This window comes from Eptatretus burgeri, chromosome 16, assembly GCF_056783735.1.
Source record: "Eptatretus burgeri isolate ZD-2024b chromosome 16, Ebu_testis_v1, whole genome shotgun sequence".
NCBI lineage: Eukaryota > Metazoa > Chordata > Myxini > Myxiniformes > Myxinidae > Eptatretus > Eptatretus burgeri.
The window spans coordinates 58,553,175-58,574,071 of record NC_140976.1 but is presented as its reverse complement, the minus strand read 5'-3'; the positions used below and the strand labels follow the sequence as shown (position 1 = coordinate 58,574,071).

General features: G+C 44.8%; 1 protein-coding gene across 7 annotated transcripts in view; it reads left to right on the top strand.

Annotated features, from left to right (window-relative positions):
* The window catches only part of DOP1A (DOP1 leucine zipper like protein A), an 87,110-nt gene that overhangs the window by 9,019 nt on the left and 57,194 nt on the right, over positions 1-20,897 (top strand). For 6 of the 7 annotated variants that reach the window (XR_015052329.1, XM_085859350.1, XM_085859349.1 and 3 more), the window contains exons 4-16: positions 4,425-4,606; positions 5,180-5,350; positions 5,486-5,675; positions 6,152-6,250; positions 9,989-10,088; positions 10,299-10,405; positions 10,525-10,639; positions 11,025-11,145; positions 11,705-11,824; positions 13,050-13,164; positions 13,855-14,094; positions 16,324-17,122; positions 17,254-17,555. Coding sequence is in view for 6 of the 7 variants with exons in the window: in XM_085859350.1 (XP_085715476.1) it covers positions 4,425-4,606; positions 5,180-5,350; positions 5,486-5,675; positions 6,152-6,250; positions 9,989-10,088; positions 10,299-10,405; positions 10,525-10,639; positions 11,025-11,145; positions 11,705-11,824; positions 13,050-13,164; positions 13,855-14,094; positions 16,324-17,122; positions 17,254-17,555 (2,661 nt within the window). In the remaining variant the exon portion in view is untranslated. Of the gene's footprint in view, positions 1-4,424; positions 4,607-5,179; positions 5,351-5,485; positions 5,676-6,151; positions 6,251-9,988; positions 10,089-10,298; positions 10,406-10,524; positions 10,640-11,024; positions 11,146-11,704; positions 11,825-13,049; positions 13,165-13,854; positions 14,095-16,323; positions 17,123-17,253; positions 17,556-20,897 lie in introns of those variants that run through there. The other variant, XM_085859351.1, reaches the window with a different exon arrangement.

Here is a 20,897-nt window from a genome sequence, read left to right as displayed (position 1 = left end):
ATGGTCATGTGACATTCGTTTATAGACTATTTGCATGTAAAATTTTTCTTAATTGAAAACAAACCATTTTGAATGTTTGAAAGACCATTCGTTAAGGTGAATCAAAAGGTAAACTTTTTGCTATATCTGATCATAATCAAATCTGATCATAATCAAATTGAGAATTGCCTTGTTTTATATAGCTATAAGCACCTGTTCCTGTTGGGAGCAGCGTCGGGAAGTGCGGGGCAGTGAGGAGGTGGGGCAAATGTATTTTGTGCCATAGCGAATAATCCCCTCTGGCTGCAGCAGGGGTCAGCAAAGCACTTGCACTGTGGCATGTGTACAGTGAAAAATCGTAAGTTGTCTCCCCACTTGTTGTGGGATTTTTTTTTTTAATCCCCTTGATCTGACCCTGGGTACTACCAACAAGGATGCAAAATTTGGTTGAGATCGGCCTAGCTCTGTTTTTGTATACCGCTCCTTCCCAATTCCATACCTCGGTGACGCATGACACCATTGCCGGGTGCCGAAGGAAGGGAGTATTCAGTTTTTACTCCGTTTTCTTTCTTGTTTGTTTGTTCAGGCGATATCTCAGCCGTCCTTTTATCTAGGAAGCTGAACTTTGAGGACAAAAGTGAAGATGTGCTTTTAAAATGTTTTTTCGATTAATCAATTAATTGATTAATTACTTGATTATTATCGATTTATCTATTTTATTTCTCATCCAGGTAATATCGCAGGTATATTTTGAGCGAGGAAGATGATATTTGGACAAGACGTTGACCAAGTGATTTGGCTATAAAGGGTATTTTTGATTTATTGATTAATCTCACAATTACGAAGAATCACTTTTGAAAAAAATTCTAGTATGTGGATCTTCATCAAAATCGAATGAATTTTTCCTCGTCACACACTCAACCACTCCACCAAGTTTCGTCCAAATTAGTCAACAACTTTTTGAAATATCCTGCTCACAGACAGAGACAAATGGGTGAAAACATAACCTCCGTCCACCTTCGGTGGCGAAGGTAACGAGCCCAAATCGTTAATGAACGGGTTGGCTAGGCCTGACATTCGACTGGAGTTAATTAGGGCAGGGATTTGTAATCTGTTCAAAGTGTCATCGATACCTCGCATCCTATTCATAAAAAGAACAAGAAGACAAAGACACCGTGAGGCCGATTGGTCCTCAGCTCAATTATGGGACGTATCTGAGGCATGGCACACTTGCTCATTGATTAAACACCACACCTGCGAATCACCAGGATGAGTATTTAGGGTCTGGTCGAGAATCAAACTCAGATGAAGCAGTTCAAAGGTGAGCACACTACCTCTGTGCCACGCTGTCAAACAATAGTATTGAATTTAAATGCCAATCATTTCTCTGACCCGTGATGACAGCTGTATACAGTACCTTTCTCACATTTAATAGAACCATTTGTCTCTGGGAACACAAATAATAAAGATGTGCAAGTAGTGTGGGAAAGGTGTGATGTGCTCTTTATTTTGTCCTTACTCGTATAGCACTTGTGACTAACAGCCCAGGAATTTAAGATACATCAGGTGAAATGTGACAAAAATTGCATTCAATACATTTATAATCATTTGGATTTGAAGTTCACAGAGACACCGCTTGCCCAGATTACAGCATATTGTGACACATGAGGTACAGAATACATTTAGGATGGCCTCCATTGATGCAAATCGGCTTTTCCACAATTATTGGCATATGTATTGTTTTATTCTGATAAGCCTGTACTTTTCCCACAATATTTCATATACAGGGTGTCCCAAAAAATATACAACTTTTCATCTGCAAAGAGGATGGTCATAACATATTTTTTTTTTTAAAAAGATATATGGCTGGATAGAAAGCTGAAAGGTTGAAGTTTATTGTACCAATGTCAAAATTGCCACCAAAATTTAAATTTTGGTATGGAATCGTCGTCTTCTTTTCGACCACATGCTCGACGTAGGCTCCACGTTGTCCGATAACTGCCTGCAAATGCGTTGTCATGTTCTCCATCACTTTGGGAAACGTTTCCTGAGTAATGTTCTGGATTTCTTGGTGGATGTTTTCCTTAAGCTGATCAAGAGTGTGAGGCCTAGGGTTTCCATAGATCCTGTCCTTGAGATACCCCCACAAGAAGTCTGGAGGAGTAAGGTCAGGGGAATACGGTGGCCACTCAACGTCTTCATAGAGGGAGATAAAGCGGCCCTCAAAATGTTGGTTGAGAAAACAGCTTGTTTACCTGGCTGTATGGGGCGGTGCCCTATCCTGCTGGAACCACTGGGTTCTCATCTGGATCAGGTTGTTTCTCCTACCGGCCTGAGTACGTAGCTCAAGCAGATAGAATTCCTGAATCATTTCGCGATAGTTCCTCTGGTTTACCGTGCGAGTGCGTCCCTGGTCATCTTCAAACAAGTATGGACCAATTATCCCATACCAACCAACTGCCACCCACATGGTGACTTTGAGAACAGGTCGAGGCACCAGTTCAGTTGATGCATTACCAGGATTTTCAGTTCCCCAGTACCGAAAGTTTTGCTTGTTTACCTCCCCGGACAAGTGAGCATGGCATTCGTCCGTAATGTGAAGTTTTTTTTTGAGGAAGTCTGCATCTTCCTCCAACTTTCCTGAGAACCAATTTGCAAAGTCTAGTCGTTTGCGTTTCTGTTGATCAGTAAGCACCGTTTCCGTTTGAATTTTGTATGGAAAGGCATGAATGTCTTGGTGAAGGATCCTCTGAGCAGTGCTCTTATGAATGTTTGTCTCGGCAGAAAGTCGTCAAATCGATTTTTTTGGACTCTGAACGACCGCCTGTCTCACCATTTCCACATTTTCTTCTGACCACTGTGACCCTTGTAAAGGTCACAGATGGTTCCCACATTGGTAAACTTTGCGATGGTGCACTTTATTGTCCGAAAGTTTGGTGCATGGCGCAAGTGGATACCGAAATGTCTCGAGTAAAGACGTTGCACCTGTATGACACTTTTCGTCTGGTGCCAAAGTTCAACAATTTTCCTCCGTTGTTGTACGGTCAGTCTTGGCATTTTTCTGGCGCTTGCTTGGTATCAAAATAAACTTCAGGGTCTCTGCAACAAGAAATGAAGCATTAATGACAAAATTACTGCTTTTTTTTTTAAGGATCAAACGAAGCATTTTAAAAGTTGTATTTTTTTTTGGGACACTATATATATACATATATATACATACTAAGTGAATGGACCTGGCACTGCCCGGGTTCTTTTTGAATGAATTTAATCTTCTATATATATGTCTGACGCGAGCACAGTATCAGTTCCCGGCGTGCTCTGCGCAAGTGGTCTTGTTGGCACCACGTTGAGGGTGCGGGAGGAATGGGGGCCCCCTCGGCGCTATCTCAGCGCGAATGGGAGGGGGGCGGGGAAATCGCTGATGCTCAGGGAGAGGGGTATGGCTGGCTGGCCTGGATCCCACGATGAGTCGAGCGACCCCCACACCGCAACCTCTTTGCCGTCCGCCGTCTTCCTCCTCGTCCTCCTCCGTAACTTCTCTCCAACTCTTCCCGAACTCCTCCCAGCTCAACTCACCCTCCCTCTCGAGTCGCCTTGCGCTCACATCTTTATAGGACTCAGGAGGAGCCGATATGCAAATATGCGGATCAAAACGTGATTGGAGGTGGGGCCACGCGCCCACGCCACCCTCTGTTCAGCCATTGGTCGAGCAAAAAGGGGCGTGAACCTCCCTTGATCCGCATATTTGTATAAATGGACTTCACATACACCCGCTTGGAGGCGGGGCCAAGCCACCTCGCGCTCGCCCATTGGACGTAGGGGAAGTGGGCGTGAATCATTTTGGATCCGAATTTCTCCCTCGGAAAGGCCGCCATTTGCGTTTGCGGCTCGGTGCGTTTGGCACCAATCGCCGACGGGCCCTAGACAGCCCGACGTTCAGTGTTCAGAGGTGGTGCGGTTGTTGGTTGTGAAGGAGAAAGGCGAAGGTGGTGGAGGGTTTTCTGTGGTGGTTTGATGGTTATGGTGTTGTTTGGGAATGGCGGTGAAGCGATATTTGCGGGATGGAGTTGTAAAGGTAAGGGTAGTGGCTGTTTGCGTTGTTGGCGGCTTAATGGTCGAAAATAACAATAGAGAAAGAAAAAAATGGCTAACTCAAAGCGTCGCAGCCCGGATGAATCACACATAGTCCCTCTGAACAACAGGTGGGGGCTAACTTCACATGGACTTATCGAAATATCTCACCTGAGGACCTTTCTGGAGTAATCTGAATTTCCACAACCGTAACTATATATATATATATATATATATATATATATATATATATATATATATATATATATATATATATATATATAGAATGACTTTACAATGTCAATGTTGTGTCGTTACCATGCCGTTTTTACCTGACCGTACATGTGCCATTTGAACTTCACCTTCCTGCCCAGGTGCTGCAGAATCATAGCAAGTATCAAGTAATCCCAAAGAAGATGATCATTGGCAAACGCCTTGCTCAGTGCTTGCACCCAGCACTGCCCAGTGGGGTGCACCTGAAGGCTTTGGAGACCTATGACATCATATTCCGTACCATTGGCAGCAAGCGTCTGGCAAGGGACCTTTTTCTTTACAGGTGGGTGACCGATATCTACTTGGTCTTTTCATTTTGATACTCAATGAAAAGTGCTTTCAAACTTGAGCTTGATGTTTGTTTCAGATGTCTTGTTTCTCTCTCTCTCTCTCTCTCTCTCTCTCTCTCTGTCTCTCTGTCTCTCTGTCTCTCTGTCTCTCTGTCTCTCTGTCTCTCTGTCTCTCTGTCTCTCTGTCTCTCTGTCTCTCTGTCTCTCTGTCTCTCTGTCTCTCTGTCTCTCTGTCTCTCTGTCTCTCTGTCTCTCTGTCTCTCTGTCTCTCTGTCTCTCTGTCTCTCTGTCTCTCTGTCTCTCTGTCTCTCTGTCTCTCTGTCTCTCTGTCTCTCTGTCTCTCTGTCTCTCTGTCTCTCTCTCTCTCTCTCTCTCTCTCTCTCTCTCTCTCTGTCTCTCTGTCTCTCTGTCTCTCTGTCTCTCTGTCTCTCTGTCTCTCTGTCTCTCTGTCTCTCTGTCTCTCTGTCTCTCTGTCTCTCTGTCTCTCTGTCTCTCTGTCTCTCTGTCTCTCTGTCTCTCTGTCTCTCTGTGTGTGTGTGTGTGTGTGTGTGTGTGTGTGTGTGTAGCTCTGGACTATTCCCACTCCTAGCAAATGCCGCCATGTCTGCGAAGCCAGCGCTGCTACAACTTTATGAAAAGTACTACCTGGCACTGGGCCGTACATTGAGACCCGGCCTACAGGGCTTCCTAATTGGAATCCTTCCGGGACTCGAGGAAGGCTCTGAATATTATGACAGGTTTGGCTGTTTCTGACATCTCATTGAAGCCTTGCGGTTTCCTCATTTACAAGCTTCCTGGATTTCAAAATGTCTCTCTGTGCCGTTGACTCGGGCATGAGATTTCCTCACTCTTTTGCTGTGCTTGAATTTCAGGACAAATTCACTGTTGGAAAAGACTTGTGCTGCGGTGGAGGCCTCTGTGTTTCATGGGGCACTTTGGGCTAGTGTTCTTACGAGCCCATCTGTACGCCTTCCAGCCATGACCTACGCTCTCAGTCACTTGAATCGTCGCCAGTCTATGGAAGACCAACTGCACGTCATTGGCACAGACATTGAGCTCATGGTACGTAGTGGAAGATCTTGGTTTCCTCAGGATGTACGAAATATATAAATCTAATCTCGGTGTTGTTGACAGTTGCTCATAATATAGGCGAAAGGTACGTGCATAATTGTAATTTGGTTCCTAAATGTCGAAGTTGTTGAAGATTGTGCAACTGAGTTGTGCAACAATCTTGAATGCATCGATCATCTGTTCTTTCAGTTTACACGTTGAACCTCATTGAATCCTTGGCAGTCGTTATCTTGGTTGAGACCAACTGACTCGCTCTTCAGTTCAACTTCACTGTCATGCCATTACGATGTATAACTCAGTTGTGCAAGGATCTTGAATAGTCCTCAGGTGTTCGGATATTCTGATTTTTTTTTTTTCTTCTCCACTTCTACCCAGTCCCTTGCAGTTTTCAACGGCAATTAATTATCGTTGTTTTCCAAAACCCTTTATTTTATTCATGTCTTGGCACGTGTTTTCATGTACACCAGGTGGAGGCAGTTTGTGTCTGCGTCCAAGACTCCATTGTCCTCGTTCAGCGCAGCACGCTGGACCTGCTCCTCTTCTGCTTTCCATTCTATCATACGCAGGTGTGTGCAAGACTGTAGGAAGATCTGGTCGTGGTAAGAGAAATACTAATCAGATGAAAATGTTCCTCCGAAAAAAATAATCCTCCGAAAGAAAAAAAATCTAATCACTAATCCGAAAAAAAAAATAAGAAAAGAAAAAAAAATACAATTGAATACCTCCGACATCGAAGGTGGATGGAGGTTATGTTTTCACCCCTGTCTGTCTTTCTGTCTGTGAGCAGGATATCTCATAAAGTTGTGCACAGATTTGGACGAAATTTTGTGGACAGGTTGCGTGTGTGACAAGGATGAATTGATTAGATTTTGGGGAAGATCCGGATCCGAATATGAGAATATTTTAAGTGATTCTTCACCATTGCTAGAGGTAGTGAAGTCGTTTTGTTCCCTCCCTCTCCCTCCGCCACTCTGACACACCCCTGCTCTACTTTTCCAGTACCCATTTTTTCCCTTCATTCTTAACAATTTGAGCCTCTAACATCAGAAGCCTCTTGTCTAACATTTTAGATCTCTCGTTATGGGTTGCTGCTGCTTATCCAGATATTCTGCTTATCTGATACGTTCCTTTCGCATGACGTCCTTGGTCCTATGTGTGTATTTCTGGCTACCTTCCCTTCTGCCTTGATCAGCCCACCTCCTACCTTGGTCTAGATCAGGGGGCATGCCTACCTTTGTCAGAAACCAATCGTCTAGATCTCATTTAATTTCTCGAAAGGCACTCGGTAGAGCACATACCTCTTCTGCCAGGCTGAACAGTTTACGTTTTGTATCCCACTGACAAGCCGGATCTGCATCTGGACCTTTATCAAAATCTAATCGGCTTGTTCTTGTCGCACACCCAACTCGTGCACCAAGTTTTGTCCGAATCCGTCTGTAACTGTTTGAGATATCATGCTCACAGACCAACAGACATGGGTGAAAACGTAACCTCCGTTCACCTTCCGTGGTGAAGGTAATAATAATCTATCTATAATTCGAGAAATGTGTGTGTGTGTGTGTGTGTGTGTGTGTGTGTGTGTGTGTGTGTGTGTGTGTGTGTGTGTGTGTGTGTGTGTGTGTGTGTGTGTGTGTGTGTGTGTGTGTGTGTGTGTGTGTGTGTGTGTGTGTGTGTGTGTGTGTGTGTGTGACCGCTGTTTCTCGACAACCACTGGTCCGATCTAATTGAAACTTGCCAGATATATTGCTGGGGACCTGAGGATGTGCCTTTTCAAGGTTTTATATTAAGTGCTTTGATATGACAAGTGCTTCCCAAGTTACAGCCATTTATTTACCAAACCAATGACAAGACACGTTGTTGCGTGGGCGTGGCCGATGGGGAAGGGAAGCACAGCCGCGTTCCCCATTACGGGTTACAACATTGGGCTTCCGGAGAGTGATGACTTCGTGTATTCTAATAATTTCTCGATTTCTTATGCGCATTTATAGATAAACACAATGCCCCAAGTTATGATCGTTTTCATATTAGACGGTGCATAAATTTCGGAAACATCAGAGTGCTGGTATGCTCCGAACCAGGAAGTAAATTTTTTTCTCTCTCTTCTCTTCTCTTTTTGTTTTTCCTTGCCACGACATTGCGAAAAGGTAAAATACGTTGGCGCTAATTGAATAATTGGGTATTAAAACTAAATTGCGAATAATTGTAACTGCTAATAATATGCGAACTTCCGGGCCACGCACGTACGGGCAGGCGAGAGCGAAGAAACGGCCTGTGTGGTTGTTGTTTGTTGCTCGCGGTTTGAATATTTATTTATAAATTTTTTTTTTTTTTTTTTTTTTACGGGCACGTACTAGTAATAATTAATTGCACTTATTGGGCGCTTAATACAAGTGTTTTTAAGCGCTTTACATATTAATTAATGAATGAATTATAATCTACAAAATATAGCAATGATGAAAATCTACTTTTTAAAAAAATGACAGCATGGAAATTAAAAAAAATAAATTCAAATGTTTATGTGTTTGTTGCTTTTTCACAGCCGAACCATAACACCTAGACGCCACAAAGTTTGGATGTAGGTACTTCAGAATCTGGGCAAGGTTTTAACCGACAGCACGTTGGCCTTAAAGGCTGTTTTGAGGCCACCAAAGGTCTCTATAATGTGTATTTGCGGATGTGTATGGTCGGGCACTGCTGCCGCTGGTCTGAAGGCAAAAGCTAACCACCATGAGGCCAATAACTCCATAGCTTTTCGATGTCCAACACGTCCTGAAACCCCTGCCGGAAAAAGCTCACCCGGTCCGGCAGCCTCACCCTCATGCTCTCCAACTAAAATAAACGCTGTTTATAATTAAATTAACATAAGACGTACAAATGTGACAAATCATTGCTGCAACTTGTATTAAAATGCACAGCCACAATCATGAAGTACCAACACAGCTTCGAGTCTCCATCCATGATGGCTGTCTCGTATTCCTGAAAGCCATCAAGTGGGTGGAAAGAAAAGACGCTCATTTGTGAGCATGAAAGCCTCCACTGCCTGAGCAACTGACCACCACACCCACCGTCCACCAAACCACTACTGAACCATCCAAACATGCAGAATCACGTAGAAGGCACATGTGATGACCTAGTCAGAAGGGGCACCATTTACAGCGAGCCTCTCCTGTGACCACCACACCCACTGTCCATAGTACCGCCTCTGAACCGTCCAAACCTTCACTCTTTCATTCCTCTTTCATCCCGTCTTTGGAACCAACTCCCACACTCTCTTCAATCCCACTCTTCCCTCTAGTTGTTCGAAACAGCTGTTCACCACCATCTCTTATCTTTCCCCATCCAAAACCATGATCTTTTCTACACCCGCTAATCCGCCCCAAACCCACCTCCTTGAAATTACCTGCTTTCCTTCCTGAAAGTCCCTGTCGTGTAAGGATCTGAAAGTCCCTGTAGTGTCCATCCTGTTTACCCTGTGTACACCGCGCCATCCCTCTCCTTTCCGCAGATCTCCTCACGTCTCTGTTCCACACTGTTTTTCCCTTCCCTCTCCCACCACTCTTGTCTCCTATTCCCCTTGTTGTATGTTTTGTGTCTTGGCTATCATACGAGCCTCGGCAGTGGATGCAAAAAATAAAAATAAAAAGAAGGAGCCACGCAGCGAGCGATGTCGTTCGTAGGGTGTCGCCCCAAGTCCACCAGCGGTCAGAGAAATCCCGCTCTGAAGGACACCTGTGCAGCTCAATACAGTCACAGCACCAACCTCCTCCACAACACACCAACTTGAGCACGATGCACGAAGTGCACACACGATGCAAAGCTGTCAATGGCACAGCCAGACAGCACAGCTGGAAGTACAGTAGTTGCGGTTTGCTAGTGGATATGCAAAGCCATTAATAGCGTAGCTGGCAGTGGCAGGATATGAACGTCTTTACAGTTTGGTAGTGCTAAATCGGAGAACACTATCTCTGCTTGCGGAGATTTGCAATGTAAACGTCACATTGAAGGCACACGTGATGACGTCGCTGGAAGGGGCACCATTTACAGAGAGCCTTTCCTGTGGTGGGTTAATTATTTCATCTTGTGTTCTCTTATATTTCCATTCATTACCTTTTATTTATTTCTGATAACCTCTTGCCATATCCCAGCTTTATCATAGGTCCTGTTTCCATGTCCATCAAATATCTGATTGTTTCCTCCTTTCCTTTTGTATCGTTCAAAGCCTCCCTAATCGTTTAATTTCACTCCTCCATGAGCCTCGACTTTGTATGAAAAACGTGCCATTGTTCTCTCCTGTTTATGTGCAGGTGGTCAAAATGGACATGGTGCGCATCTTGTCCTCTGCCCTGCACGTTGTCCTACGGAGGGACATGTCACTTAACCGCCGACTCTATGCCTGGCTGCTTGGTACGACTCGGTTGATTACATTAGGGAGTGTAAAATTGCTACAGTACTGTCCTTGTGTCAGACAGTGATCCCTTCAAGAACCTATTGTTGTCGTAGCAATCCTGCGATGTTGATGCAATAAATAATATCAGTAAATGCCTTCCTTGCAAGACCAATTAAATGAAAGCCATCGTAATCATCGTACCTGCTGTGCCTTTCCACATGGAATAGGCTGCGATAACAACGGTACACATGGGCCACGTTCTCCGTGTGCAACAACTTCCGAGGAGCGGGGCAGCCATTATTTCAACACCTACTCGAGGGACTTCCTTGTGCAGGTTTTTTTTAATCGTTCATCTATTTTTGTCAGTTTTCTGGGTTAAGTCGACGGAACTTGCTTTACAATCTGCTTATAAAATGCCGTGACAATAAATATATCCGGTCAATTTTGCTTCAGGCAATGATCAGTATTCTGAAATGGCGTGCGACTAGCGAGGAGGATGGAACAGGAGTCCAGCCAAACCTGAAGCCATTTCGCATCCTTTTGTGTCTACTGGACAAACCAGAGATAGGTATGGCAATTAAGGGGTTGGAATTTAGGTCTCTCTTGTGCTCTAATAACTACAGAGTCCCATCTGAGCACTAAGCTGTTGATTTTGGGATCCCATATATTGTATTGATGTGTCCATTGTATGTTTCTGCTATAATTCCTGGACAAAACCAATGGACAAAAACCACTTGTGCACTCTAACATGTGGTTTGAGAACCAGGGCTGGTTTATTTAGTGTTCAGATTCATCTGCAGACCAATCTGCGGTTTCGAGCAGAGAGCCTCTGTCAACCCATTCACAAACTACCCCACTAGTTTTCCTTCTCCGGTATCCTTTGTATAGTAGTTTTTTTTTTTTGAGCTCATAAATGTTGTGAATGGTGTGAATGGTGTCACAACCACCATCAGGACCCGCGATTCTAGAGGATGTGCTGATTGAAGTGTTTCGGGCCTTGCACACCCGTTGTGAGTGCGAGCTTCGCATCAGGACTTCGCCAGCTTTCAGTAAGGACAGCAGTGGACTGAGCAGGTATGCAACATCCATTGGTGAAGAGTGGTAGTAGTGGATATTCAGAGAACTTGTAGCATTCATAGTGACTGCTGTTACATTGCTGATGAAATTTCATACCCGAGATCAGGGGTTCCCAACCTTGGAGTCATGACCTCATCCCGATTCGCCGTTGTGATGATGTAAATAAAAAATGATGGAGTGCTTTTCACCATTGTGCTTTATTAAAATGGGATCGCATCGAGGTGCGGAATGAAGAAGGTTCAAATTCATCCATTTTGTATTTCCTGCACGTGAAACTGTCACCTGGCCACAAAAACAACTCGGTCGGCGTTGTGTTCCACCTGCCACATCCCGACAATCCCAACGCTAACTTCTGCGCGATGCGATGTGCCATCTCGATCACAAAACCAAACATTGAGCAGTTGTGAAAGTGGGGGTCATGCTGATAAGGTGGGGAACCCCTGCCATTCGTTTGTGCATTAATTTGAGATTAAACCACCGAACAGGATGTTATAATTCGGTTGAAAAAAGTATATATTTATGTTTATTTATTTCTTCATTTTTGCTTTTGTTGCAGCAAGATGCGCGAGGACAAGAAAACCGTGGAGGTGGTGAAAACCGCTAACCTCTTGTTCAGCTCATTTGAGCCGTACTACATATGGGATTACATATCACGCCAATTCCAGGACTGCTGCAGGTAACTTTCAATATCGAGTACACCTGGTGCTGTGTGAGGTATATTTTCGTTGGACACCATGAATTTGAATTAAATGGAAATGTTTGTTGTTATTATTATTTTGTTTAAGCTTATTCCCAAGTTGTCCTGAGGGCATTCCGAGTGAATCACAGTGTGTAGGCTTGCATTACGTGGAAAACGGAACAGGCACAGCAGGCCGATCTACCCATCTCTTTGAAGGTCATTGTTGAGCTCGATGGGTTTTCACTGACAATTCAAGAGCGACGAGCTGATTCTCCCGAGAGTAGCTCGGTTTCCAGAAGCTCTGCCTGATTGGCGTTTGGAACCGCAGCCTATGGGATAGCAGTTAATAATTGGAGCAGACTGCTTCGGCAGCTCTGTGCAGAGTACGGTCCCCAATGGATGGACTCGCTACCATGTATGGATTAAAGAGTTTTTATAGCACCTTTGACAGTTCGTTTTGTTCAAATACCTTTTTCTAAAAAATATATATATATATACTTTTTTTTTAAACCACCACCACCTGATCTTTTCACCCCTGTCTGTCTGTCTGAGCAGGATATCTCAAAAAGTTGTGGACTGATATAGATGAAATTTGGTGGACAGGTTTGGTGTGTGACGAGGACAAATTGTTTCGATGTTGGTGACGATTCGGTTCCGGATCCGGATGCTCGAATTTTTAAAGTGATTCTTCACCATTGAGAGACGGCCCCAAAATATACATAGCACGACGTCTCAAAAAGTTGTGGACGGATTTTGACAAAACTTGGTGGATGAGTTGGATCGGTGACGAGAACAAGCCGATTCGATTTTTGGTGAAGATATGGATCCAGATCCGGATGTGAGAACGGTTTTCATTTTCAAGCGATTCCTCACCATTGAGAGATCGGGCTGCAAACGATATATAGCACGGTATTTCACAAGGTCGTACAGTCGTGGGTGGATGAGTTATGACGAAAACTTGGTGGATGAGTTGGTGAGGTGTTGAGAACAATCGATTAGATTTTGATGAAGGTCCGGATGCAGATCCGGCCTTTCAGTGCAATACAAAATGTAAACTGTTCAGGCTGGCGCAGGTACTTGCTCTACTCGGTGCCGTTCGAGTATTTTATAGTGTGAAAGACGTATGAACATTTTTCTGAGTACTTGTTTTTGTTTTGGCATTGTTGTAAATCCAAAACGTGGCATTGCAGAACGAATTTTGCTTTGTGTCTTTGACCATCAGGATGTCAGGGGGAGGTGCCGGGAGGGTGAGGAGAGAGAGCGGGCTGAGTGAGCAGGAGCTCACGGTGTGTGAGCTGTGCGTCCTCACTGATTTCCTTCTTGACATTGTCTCTCTGGTGAGAAAGTTACTGCAGTGATAGTTATTCCTTTTGTGGTTCTTAACGTCACATCCGGTAGGATCATGCAGAGCTCGAGCAATGTACCTTTCAATGTGCTCGTCTGTGTTCTGTTCTTTGCCCGACTATAAACTGTCGGATTGATGCTCCTTGGGCAGGGAACTGCACCTCTTAGTGTGCCGTCCCTCGGCTGGACGTTAAGTTGTGGACCCATCTGCTTGCATTGCTTGGTGGATGTTGACGATCCGAGGGTGTCTTTCGCAAAGAGTAGGCGAGTTATCGCCAGCACCCTGAACAGATTGCAAGCTCCTGCCCTGATTACCATCAAGAAGGCTTAACCACCCAGCTCTTACCATCCAGCATAATCGTTGCCACCAGACTGCTTTCGCAGCACTGAACCAGCCTTTGGACAGACACAGAGATTGGAGATTGACATTTGCTGATTTCATTACCTCTTCCTTTTGGTGTGAGCCATATTTAAGATGATATACCAGCTGAGCATTTCCAGCGTTTGGTGTTGTCGCTTCTTGAAGTTCATCGCTTCCAGATAATATAGCGTCATCTCTTGGTAGCTTTTGTTGTTTGCCATTAAGAATGACATTTAGTTCCGCATTTACCACAAGCACAAATGCCGATAACGTTAAACACAGAACAGTAATTGCTAACCTCAGAGGATTTTGTAATTCCCAGGAATCTTACATCGAGATTCAGACGGGTCATCTTCCACGGCTCCTCCTCCTCCTCGTGACGTGCATGTCTCGCTACATGGACTCGCTTTCTCTCGTCGAGCTTTCGGACATGCTCCGGTTGTGCTCGAAGATCCTGAGCCGTGTGCAGCCGCCGCTGGTACCCACACTCGTTCCTCACGGCGGTGTGGATGCGGTATCCATCACAAAAGCACCTTCCATCGCCGAAGGAACCAAAGGCGAAGTACGTTGTTTTGAGTCATTTTTATCAACGTTCGCAATTGATTATTTTTACACTGTATTCAGAAGTAATGATGTATATTTGGCCTGTTCTTCTGGACAGTTACCCCAAAGCTGAAAGTTAATTGGCATCCAAAACCCTGTGCAGCCAGACATTCGGTCTTTAAAAACTAATGATTCACATCCGTTTTTTTTTTTTTTAATCATTTCGACTTGCCTGTTAAAATAATTTTCTCGTCTTCTTATTCCATGCTGATGCGGATACGACAAACCTCAATTTTTTTTGGACCGCATCTTGCTTAAGTTTTTTTTGATGAGATTCCGGAATAACTTGCAGAGTATTTTATGATCTGTCCATTCGTATCGACAAATTCCCTCAATGTTGTTCAATTGCATTGACCAGCCATGTTGTTCCTTCACAAGATTTGAATGTTGCATGATTTGAAATTGCATTTAAATAAACCAGTGATTTCACCAGTGAACATTATCTTGCCTTCGTAATCAGCTGCATTGACGTGGAAACTTTTCATGCTCCAACCATCGAACCTTTTCGTTGTTTTAATTCGCCTAGTCCCAAACGACAGTGGGACGTGGGGTTTTGCAATCGCTTCTGTCGATCTATGTGTCTGTCTGTCTGTTTCAAGCCATCACCTTTTTGACAATGGAGCTTTTGTCACCAATTTTTCAACAAACCTTCAGGATGAGAATATTGAGAAAACAAATTAATGATCGAGTCAAAATTTCAGAGGGCAAAGGCATAGTGCGTACAAGTAGCCTTTACCAGCTTGTTTGCAGCTGCACTGTGCGAGATGGCAGTTTTTTTTTGTCTTTTTTGACAATCACTTTATTTATTTATTTTTTTAATATGCAATGTCGAGGCTCATGTAAGAGCTCGCACAGAACATATAACAAGGCAGGATTCAAGAGGGGTGGGGGAGGGGAGCACAAAGTAGTGCAGAACAGAAACAATAGGAGATCTGGGGAAGGGACAGGGATGGGGCTGGGTACACAGGGTAAACAAAATGGTACGACAGGGAATTTGACGGAGGTGGGGTTCGGGTCGATTAACAGGGGTAGAAAAGATCGAGATTGTGGATGGGGTAAAATAAGAGATGGTGGTGAACAGTTGTTTTGAAGACCTGCAGGGAGGAGTGGGATTGAAGAGAGTGTGGGAGTTTGTTCCAGAGGCTGGAAAAAAAGAGGAATGAAAGAGTGAAGGTGAGCAGTGGCTCTTGATTTTGCCATTTTCACTAGAAGGGGTTTTTTTGGCAGACCTTGAGCACCCTGAGGAAATGTAGAAGAGGTGGAGGGGGCAGAGAAAAGACAGAGCCGAGGGAGGGGGCAAGGCCGCAGAGGAGATGGTAGAAGACAGAAAAACCACCGACCTGTCTGCGGTAAGAGTGAAAGACCCAAAGACTCGGCTTCATCGTGGGAGATACCAATGATCCGAAAGGCCTTGGTTTTTACAGCGTGAAGCCGAGAAAGGTGAAAAGCGGGAGCACCAGCCCAGAGTAAAGAGCAGGACTCCATTAGACTGTGGATGAAAGCTTGTGAGTGGTTCGAAGCTGAGGTGTGCCGAGGAAGGACTTTGCACAATGGAGGATGTCCAGTCGGCGACAAGCTTTGAAGGCCAGCTTGGAGATGCGTCTTTCCCAGAAAAGATCATGGCAGATCGTGAGACCCAAAAGCTTGAATGAAAGGACTTCTTCAAGGGGATTATTGAGAAACTAGATGGGGGGGGGGGGGAGAGAGGCGTTTTCCAGACTGTCCTTTCTAAGACATCCTGAGAGTGTGAGATTTGTCAGGGTTGAAAGGTATGTTCCAAGTGTTTGACCAGCTTGTGATTTTATCCAGGTCTGCGGAGAGTGAAGAGGCTGCTGCTTGCCGATCATAGGGATGAGAGAGGGTACAGCAGAGGGTGGAGTCATCATCAAAGAGATAAAGAGGAATTGATTTACCATTTGAGCTTCAGTGTGTCTGTCCAGGCCGTAACCTCTTTACCATTTGAGCTTTTGCCTTCAAATATTCAACAAACCTTTATTGTGACAATATGGAGAACATGAATTAATAAAGTTTACTTTTTTCTTTTTTTCTTTTTAGCTGCTGTTTTATCAAGTTTAGTTTGAGTACAAAGCAGATGCGGATGGGCTTTGCATTTTGAGATGCTTTCTCTCTATATTTTTTTGGTGTGAGGTATGGTACTTTCTTTAATATATTCTTCTGGTTCTTCTAGGCACCAGCTTCCTCTACATCTCAAAACATTTCCATCTCTGCCTTAGCAGCTGCCACTTTGCCTGAAACAGGATTTTCAGACTTTGTTCAATGTCGGTCACATAGGCCAACTGGGCATGGAACTGAAGAGGTTGAAGATTCGCTTGGTGTACAAAACAAGCAGCAAGAACGCGGTCATGTGACACAGGCTTCGGAGAGCAATGTCCGAGATTTTGAGGTTGACAAGGGTAGCAGCAACTGTGGTGCAGATTCAAAACGATCATCAAGCGAGTTGAGGGACAAAGAGGTGCTGGACTTGAGCCACAGAAAAAACGAGGGAGAAACAAAGGAGGAAGAGCAAGAGAAAAATGAGAAGGAGGAGAAAGAAGAAGAAGAAAAAATGGAAGAAACAAAAGTCAAAGAAGGTATGATAGAGGAGGGATGGGAGGGACTTGCAGATTTGACGGAGACAGGAAAGACGACGATGCAGTTGTGTGTGGAACTATTTCAGGGATTCTACACACAGTTTTTGTGCCGCTACGTGCTTGGGAGTGAATTCGTTGTCACAAACTTTGTGCGTGACATTGCTGTGGGTGCAAGCAACAATGATGGGCTGAGGAATTGTGAACTGTGGAAGAAAGCCGATGGGACGGCAATGTTGCCAGGAATTAAGGAATGCAGGAAACACAGTCAGTACACTGACAACAACGTCGGTGCTCTCACGGCTGCGTGTCAGCTTTTCCTTGAGTGCAGTAGCTTTCCTGTGTATGTTGCTGAGGGCAGTCCGAGTTCTCCTTGTCACGAAGCCTCATCTTGCACAGGTCAGAAAGCTGTTTTCATCTGAATGTTTGCGCAAGTGAGAAACGGATAATTGTTTATCCAACAAAGTGCTTGATATTTCTCACATTTTGCTTTCTAACCTGATTCTCTCGTTCCCTCTGCCTTACCGCAGAACAATTCCCTGATGCAGTGCCAATGTGGTTGCAGAGCTTGCTGGCTTGCTGCTGTCTGCCCTGCCATTTTGGTCCGGATCCATTTCCAACACAGGCCGTTGCCATTGGCTGTTTTCTTGATCTGTTGAACCTCACACACTCCATCTCCAGTTCCACAGGAAGAGTTGGAGAGAGTGGTGGTGCCAACTCCCCCGGGATGTCCGAGTGCAGTCCCAGCCATGGACGTGTTGCGGTGCTCATCGTCCCACCTCTCACGCAGTGTCATGTGGACGTCATCACACGTGATACGTTGTTTTTCCAGGTTCGCAACCAGTTATCTGGTTTGTTATTATGAAATAAGCATCTGATTACTGAATGAACTATGAATCTCTGCCATGTTTTTAAGTATTATTATCGCAGTCTCTCTTCACTCTTGTGCTAATTTTTTATTTGCTCCCTCAGTTGGTATATATATATATATATATATATATATATATATATATATATATATATATATATATATATATATATATATATATATATATAAATTGTTACGAATCTGGAACCCATCGCACACAGCAGCCAGGGTCCTTATAGATCAGTTATATCGGTAAGTATGTGTTTCTAGGCAGGGTCCCGTCCTATGTTTAATGGGTGATTAATTGTACGTGCGCTGTGAATTATTTTATAGTTAGGATTTTTACACCAACAACAACTACAGCTACTACTACTACAACGCCACCTTCCCGCACTCGACTGGTCGCCATTACGCACATGTTTTTGGCTGAGGACGTGGGCGGAGCCTTTGTCGCCTCGGGTCGAAGCTCCGCTCCGAGGAGGGGTAGAGAGCGTTTCCTCCAGCCAATGAGCGGAGGGCGAGCACCACACACGCGCCCCAGCCAATCGGGAGGCCGCCACGAGTCGCCTGACAACCCACCGTCCAATCAGGAGGTGAGTGGCAGGGAGAGGAAGCCCCTCCCTCCTCAAGAAAGAGGAGAGTACGGCAGTTGGGAGGATCGTGGCGATTGCGGCAGATGGTCGGAGATTGGCTTGGTCTGGACCAGTTTTACGGGAGACCGTGTGATCGTGGCGACTGCGGAGGGTTCTGCAGACGGTCGTGGTCGTGGTTGGCTGGTCTGCGGTCCTTTGGAGGGCAGGTCTGGTCGTCGAGCAGCCAGGATCCTAAGCTGTGGACTTTGAGTCGTGGGTTCGAGTCCCACCAGTGGTTCGGAGTCGGTGTGGCCGCACGAAGCGGACAGGTACCCCGGCCCGGCTTGACCGAGATAGACCGACGGGGTCCAGTTCTTTTGGGTGTATGTGTGTGTGTGTGTGTGTGTGTGTGTGTCCGTGGGCCCCGTCTGTTAAGTAGAGCTGTTTAAGTGTTTTCTTTTCATATTACATTTCTTTTATTCGTGATAACTCTGCTCTGTGTCTCCCCTCCCCGATTATTGTTATAAATAAATCCCTTTTGTTAAATGCTCCAGCTCGTTTCTTTCATTGGCTTGGCACGCTGTGTATTGAGAGATAGCGAGAGTAAATTGTTCATTTGGTCCGGCACGGCTCTGGGAACTCCGCTCGGTTACGCTGTATTACCAGTGCTGGATTAACCATTAGGCAGACAAGGCACGTGCCTTTGGGCCAGCCAAAAATTCTGGCCAAAAATTCTTTTCACATTTAATATTTGACTTTTTTTGTATTAAATATTTTGTTCTTGAATCAGTTCATCTTTTGTCTGGCGTCCACTTCCATGAGCCCGAGATCCAATTTAAAAATTTCAGGCCATTCTCTAAAATTTCAAAATGTGCCTTAGGGCCAGCCGAGGCTTAATCCGGCACTGCCGGATACGAGTCGTTACCAGCGACTCGGATCGGACAAAGTCGGCCGAGGGTGTGGTTCCCCGGTAGTTGGACTGCGTGGGTATTTAGGTATGTTGAAATTAGGCAATTAACCCTATCCACATGGTCGAATTATTGGTAATTCATGGTCCTGGAAGGGACCCGTGCCTTCCGGACTTATCCGATGGTCACGACCTGAATTCCGGTGTGTTCGGTGGAGCTGACTCAACTGCTCCCCCGAGTGGTTGTGCTCTCCACCAAGACCTGGCCCCGCAACAATATATATATGTATATAAATAATATTCGAAGTTTACAAGCGAAACTTTGTCTCGTGCGTTGTGTGAATGGTCGAGCACCACGCGTTATAATTTATTGCTTAAATAATTTAGATTTTATACATTATTACTGCGATATACTGGGGAAATCCGCAGAAAAAATTAGTTAGGTTCCAAGGGAAAACCCGCGATGAACCGGGGGCGTGATAGGTGAACTGCGATATAGCGGGGGATTACTGTATGTATGTATGTATGTATGTATGTATGTATATATGTATGTATGTATATATATATATATATATATATATATATATATATATATATATATATATATATATATATATATATATATATATATTCATAATATTTGTATACCAAGTCGAGGCTCGTGTAAAAGCTAATACACAGAAACGTATAACAAGGCAGGACACAAGAAGGGCGGGAGAGGGAAGCACAAAATAGTGGGGAAAAAGACAATAGGATATCTGTGGAAGGGAGAGGGATTGGGCGTGGTACACGGGGTAAACAAGATGGTACTACAGGGACTATCAGGAAGGAAAACATGGAATTTCAAGGAGGTGGGTTTGAGGTGGATTAGCGGGGGTAGAAAAGATCGTGGTTTTGGATGGGGGAAGATAGATGGTGATGAACAGCTGATTTGAAGACCTGGAGGGAAGAGTGGGATTGAAGAGAGTGTGGGAGTTTGTTCCAGAGGTGGGAAAAAAAAGGAATGAAAGGGTGAAGTTTATCAGTGATTCTTCATTTTGGTAGTTTCACCAGAAGGGGTTTTTTGGTGGACCTTGATTGCCCTGATGAAATATAGGGGACACAGATCACAGAAAGAGCAGGGGGGGGGGGTAGGGGGCAAGGCCGGAGAGGAGACAGTAGAAGACAGAAAGACCACTGACCTGCCTCTGGTGAGAGACACAAAAGCTCAGCTTAATCGTGGGAGATACTAATGATCCGAAAAGCCTTGGTTTTCACAATGTGAAGTCGAGCGAGGTGTAAGGCAGGAGCGCACCACCCCGGAGGGGGGAGCATTCATCTATCGGACTGCAGATGTAAGCTTTGTAAATGGTTCGAAGCTCAGGTGTGCCAAGGAAGGACTTTGTACAACATAGGATGCCCAGTCGGCGACTGCTTTGGGGGCCAGCTTGGAGATGTGACTTTCCCAGGAAAGATAATGGCAGATAGTAAGACCCAAAAGCTTGAATGAAAGGACTTCTTCAAGGGGATTGTTGAGAAGGTAGATTGGGGGTGGTTTCTGATTCTGATTGGGGGGGGGAGGAGGTCCAGACGGTTCTTTCGGAGAGACATGGTGAGGGTGTGGGATTTGTCAGGATTGAAAGACATGCTCCATGTGTTGCACCACCTTGTGATTTTATCCAGGTCTGCAGAGAGTGAAGAGAGTGAAGAGTGAACACTGCTGCCCACTGATCAGAATGATGAGAGATGGTATGGCAGAGGGTGTAGTCATCAGCAAAGAGATAAAGAGGGATTTTCCAGTGAATCGGAGAGATCATTGATGAAAACCAGAAAAAGCACAGGGTCAAG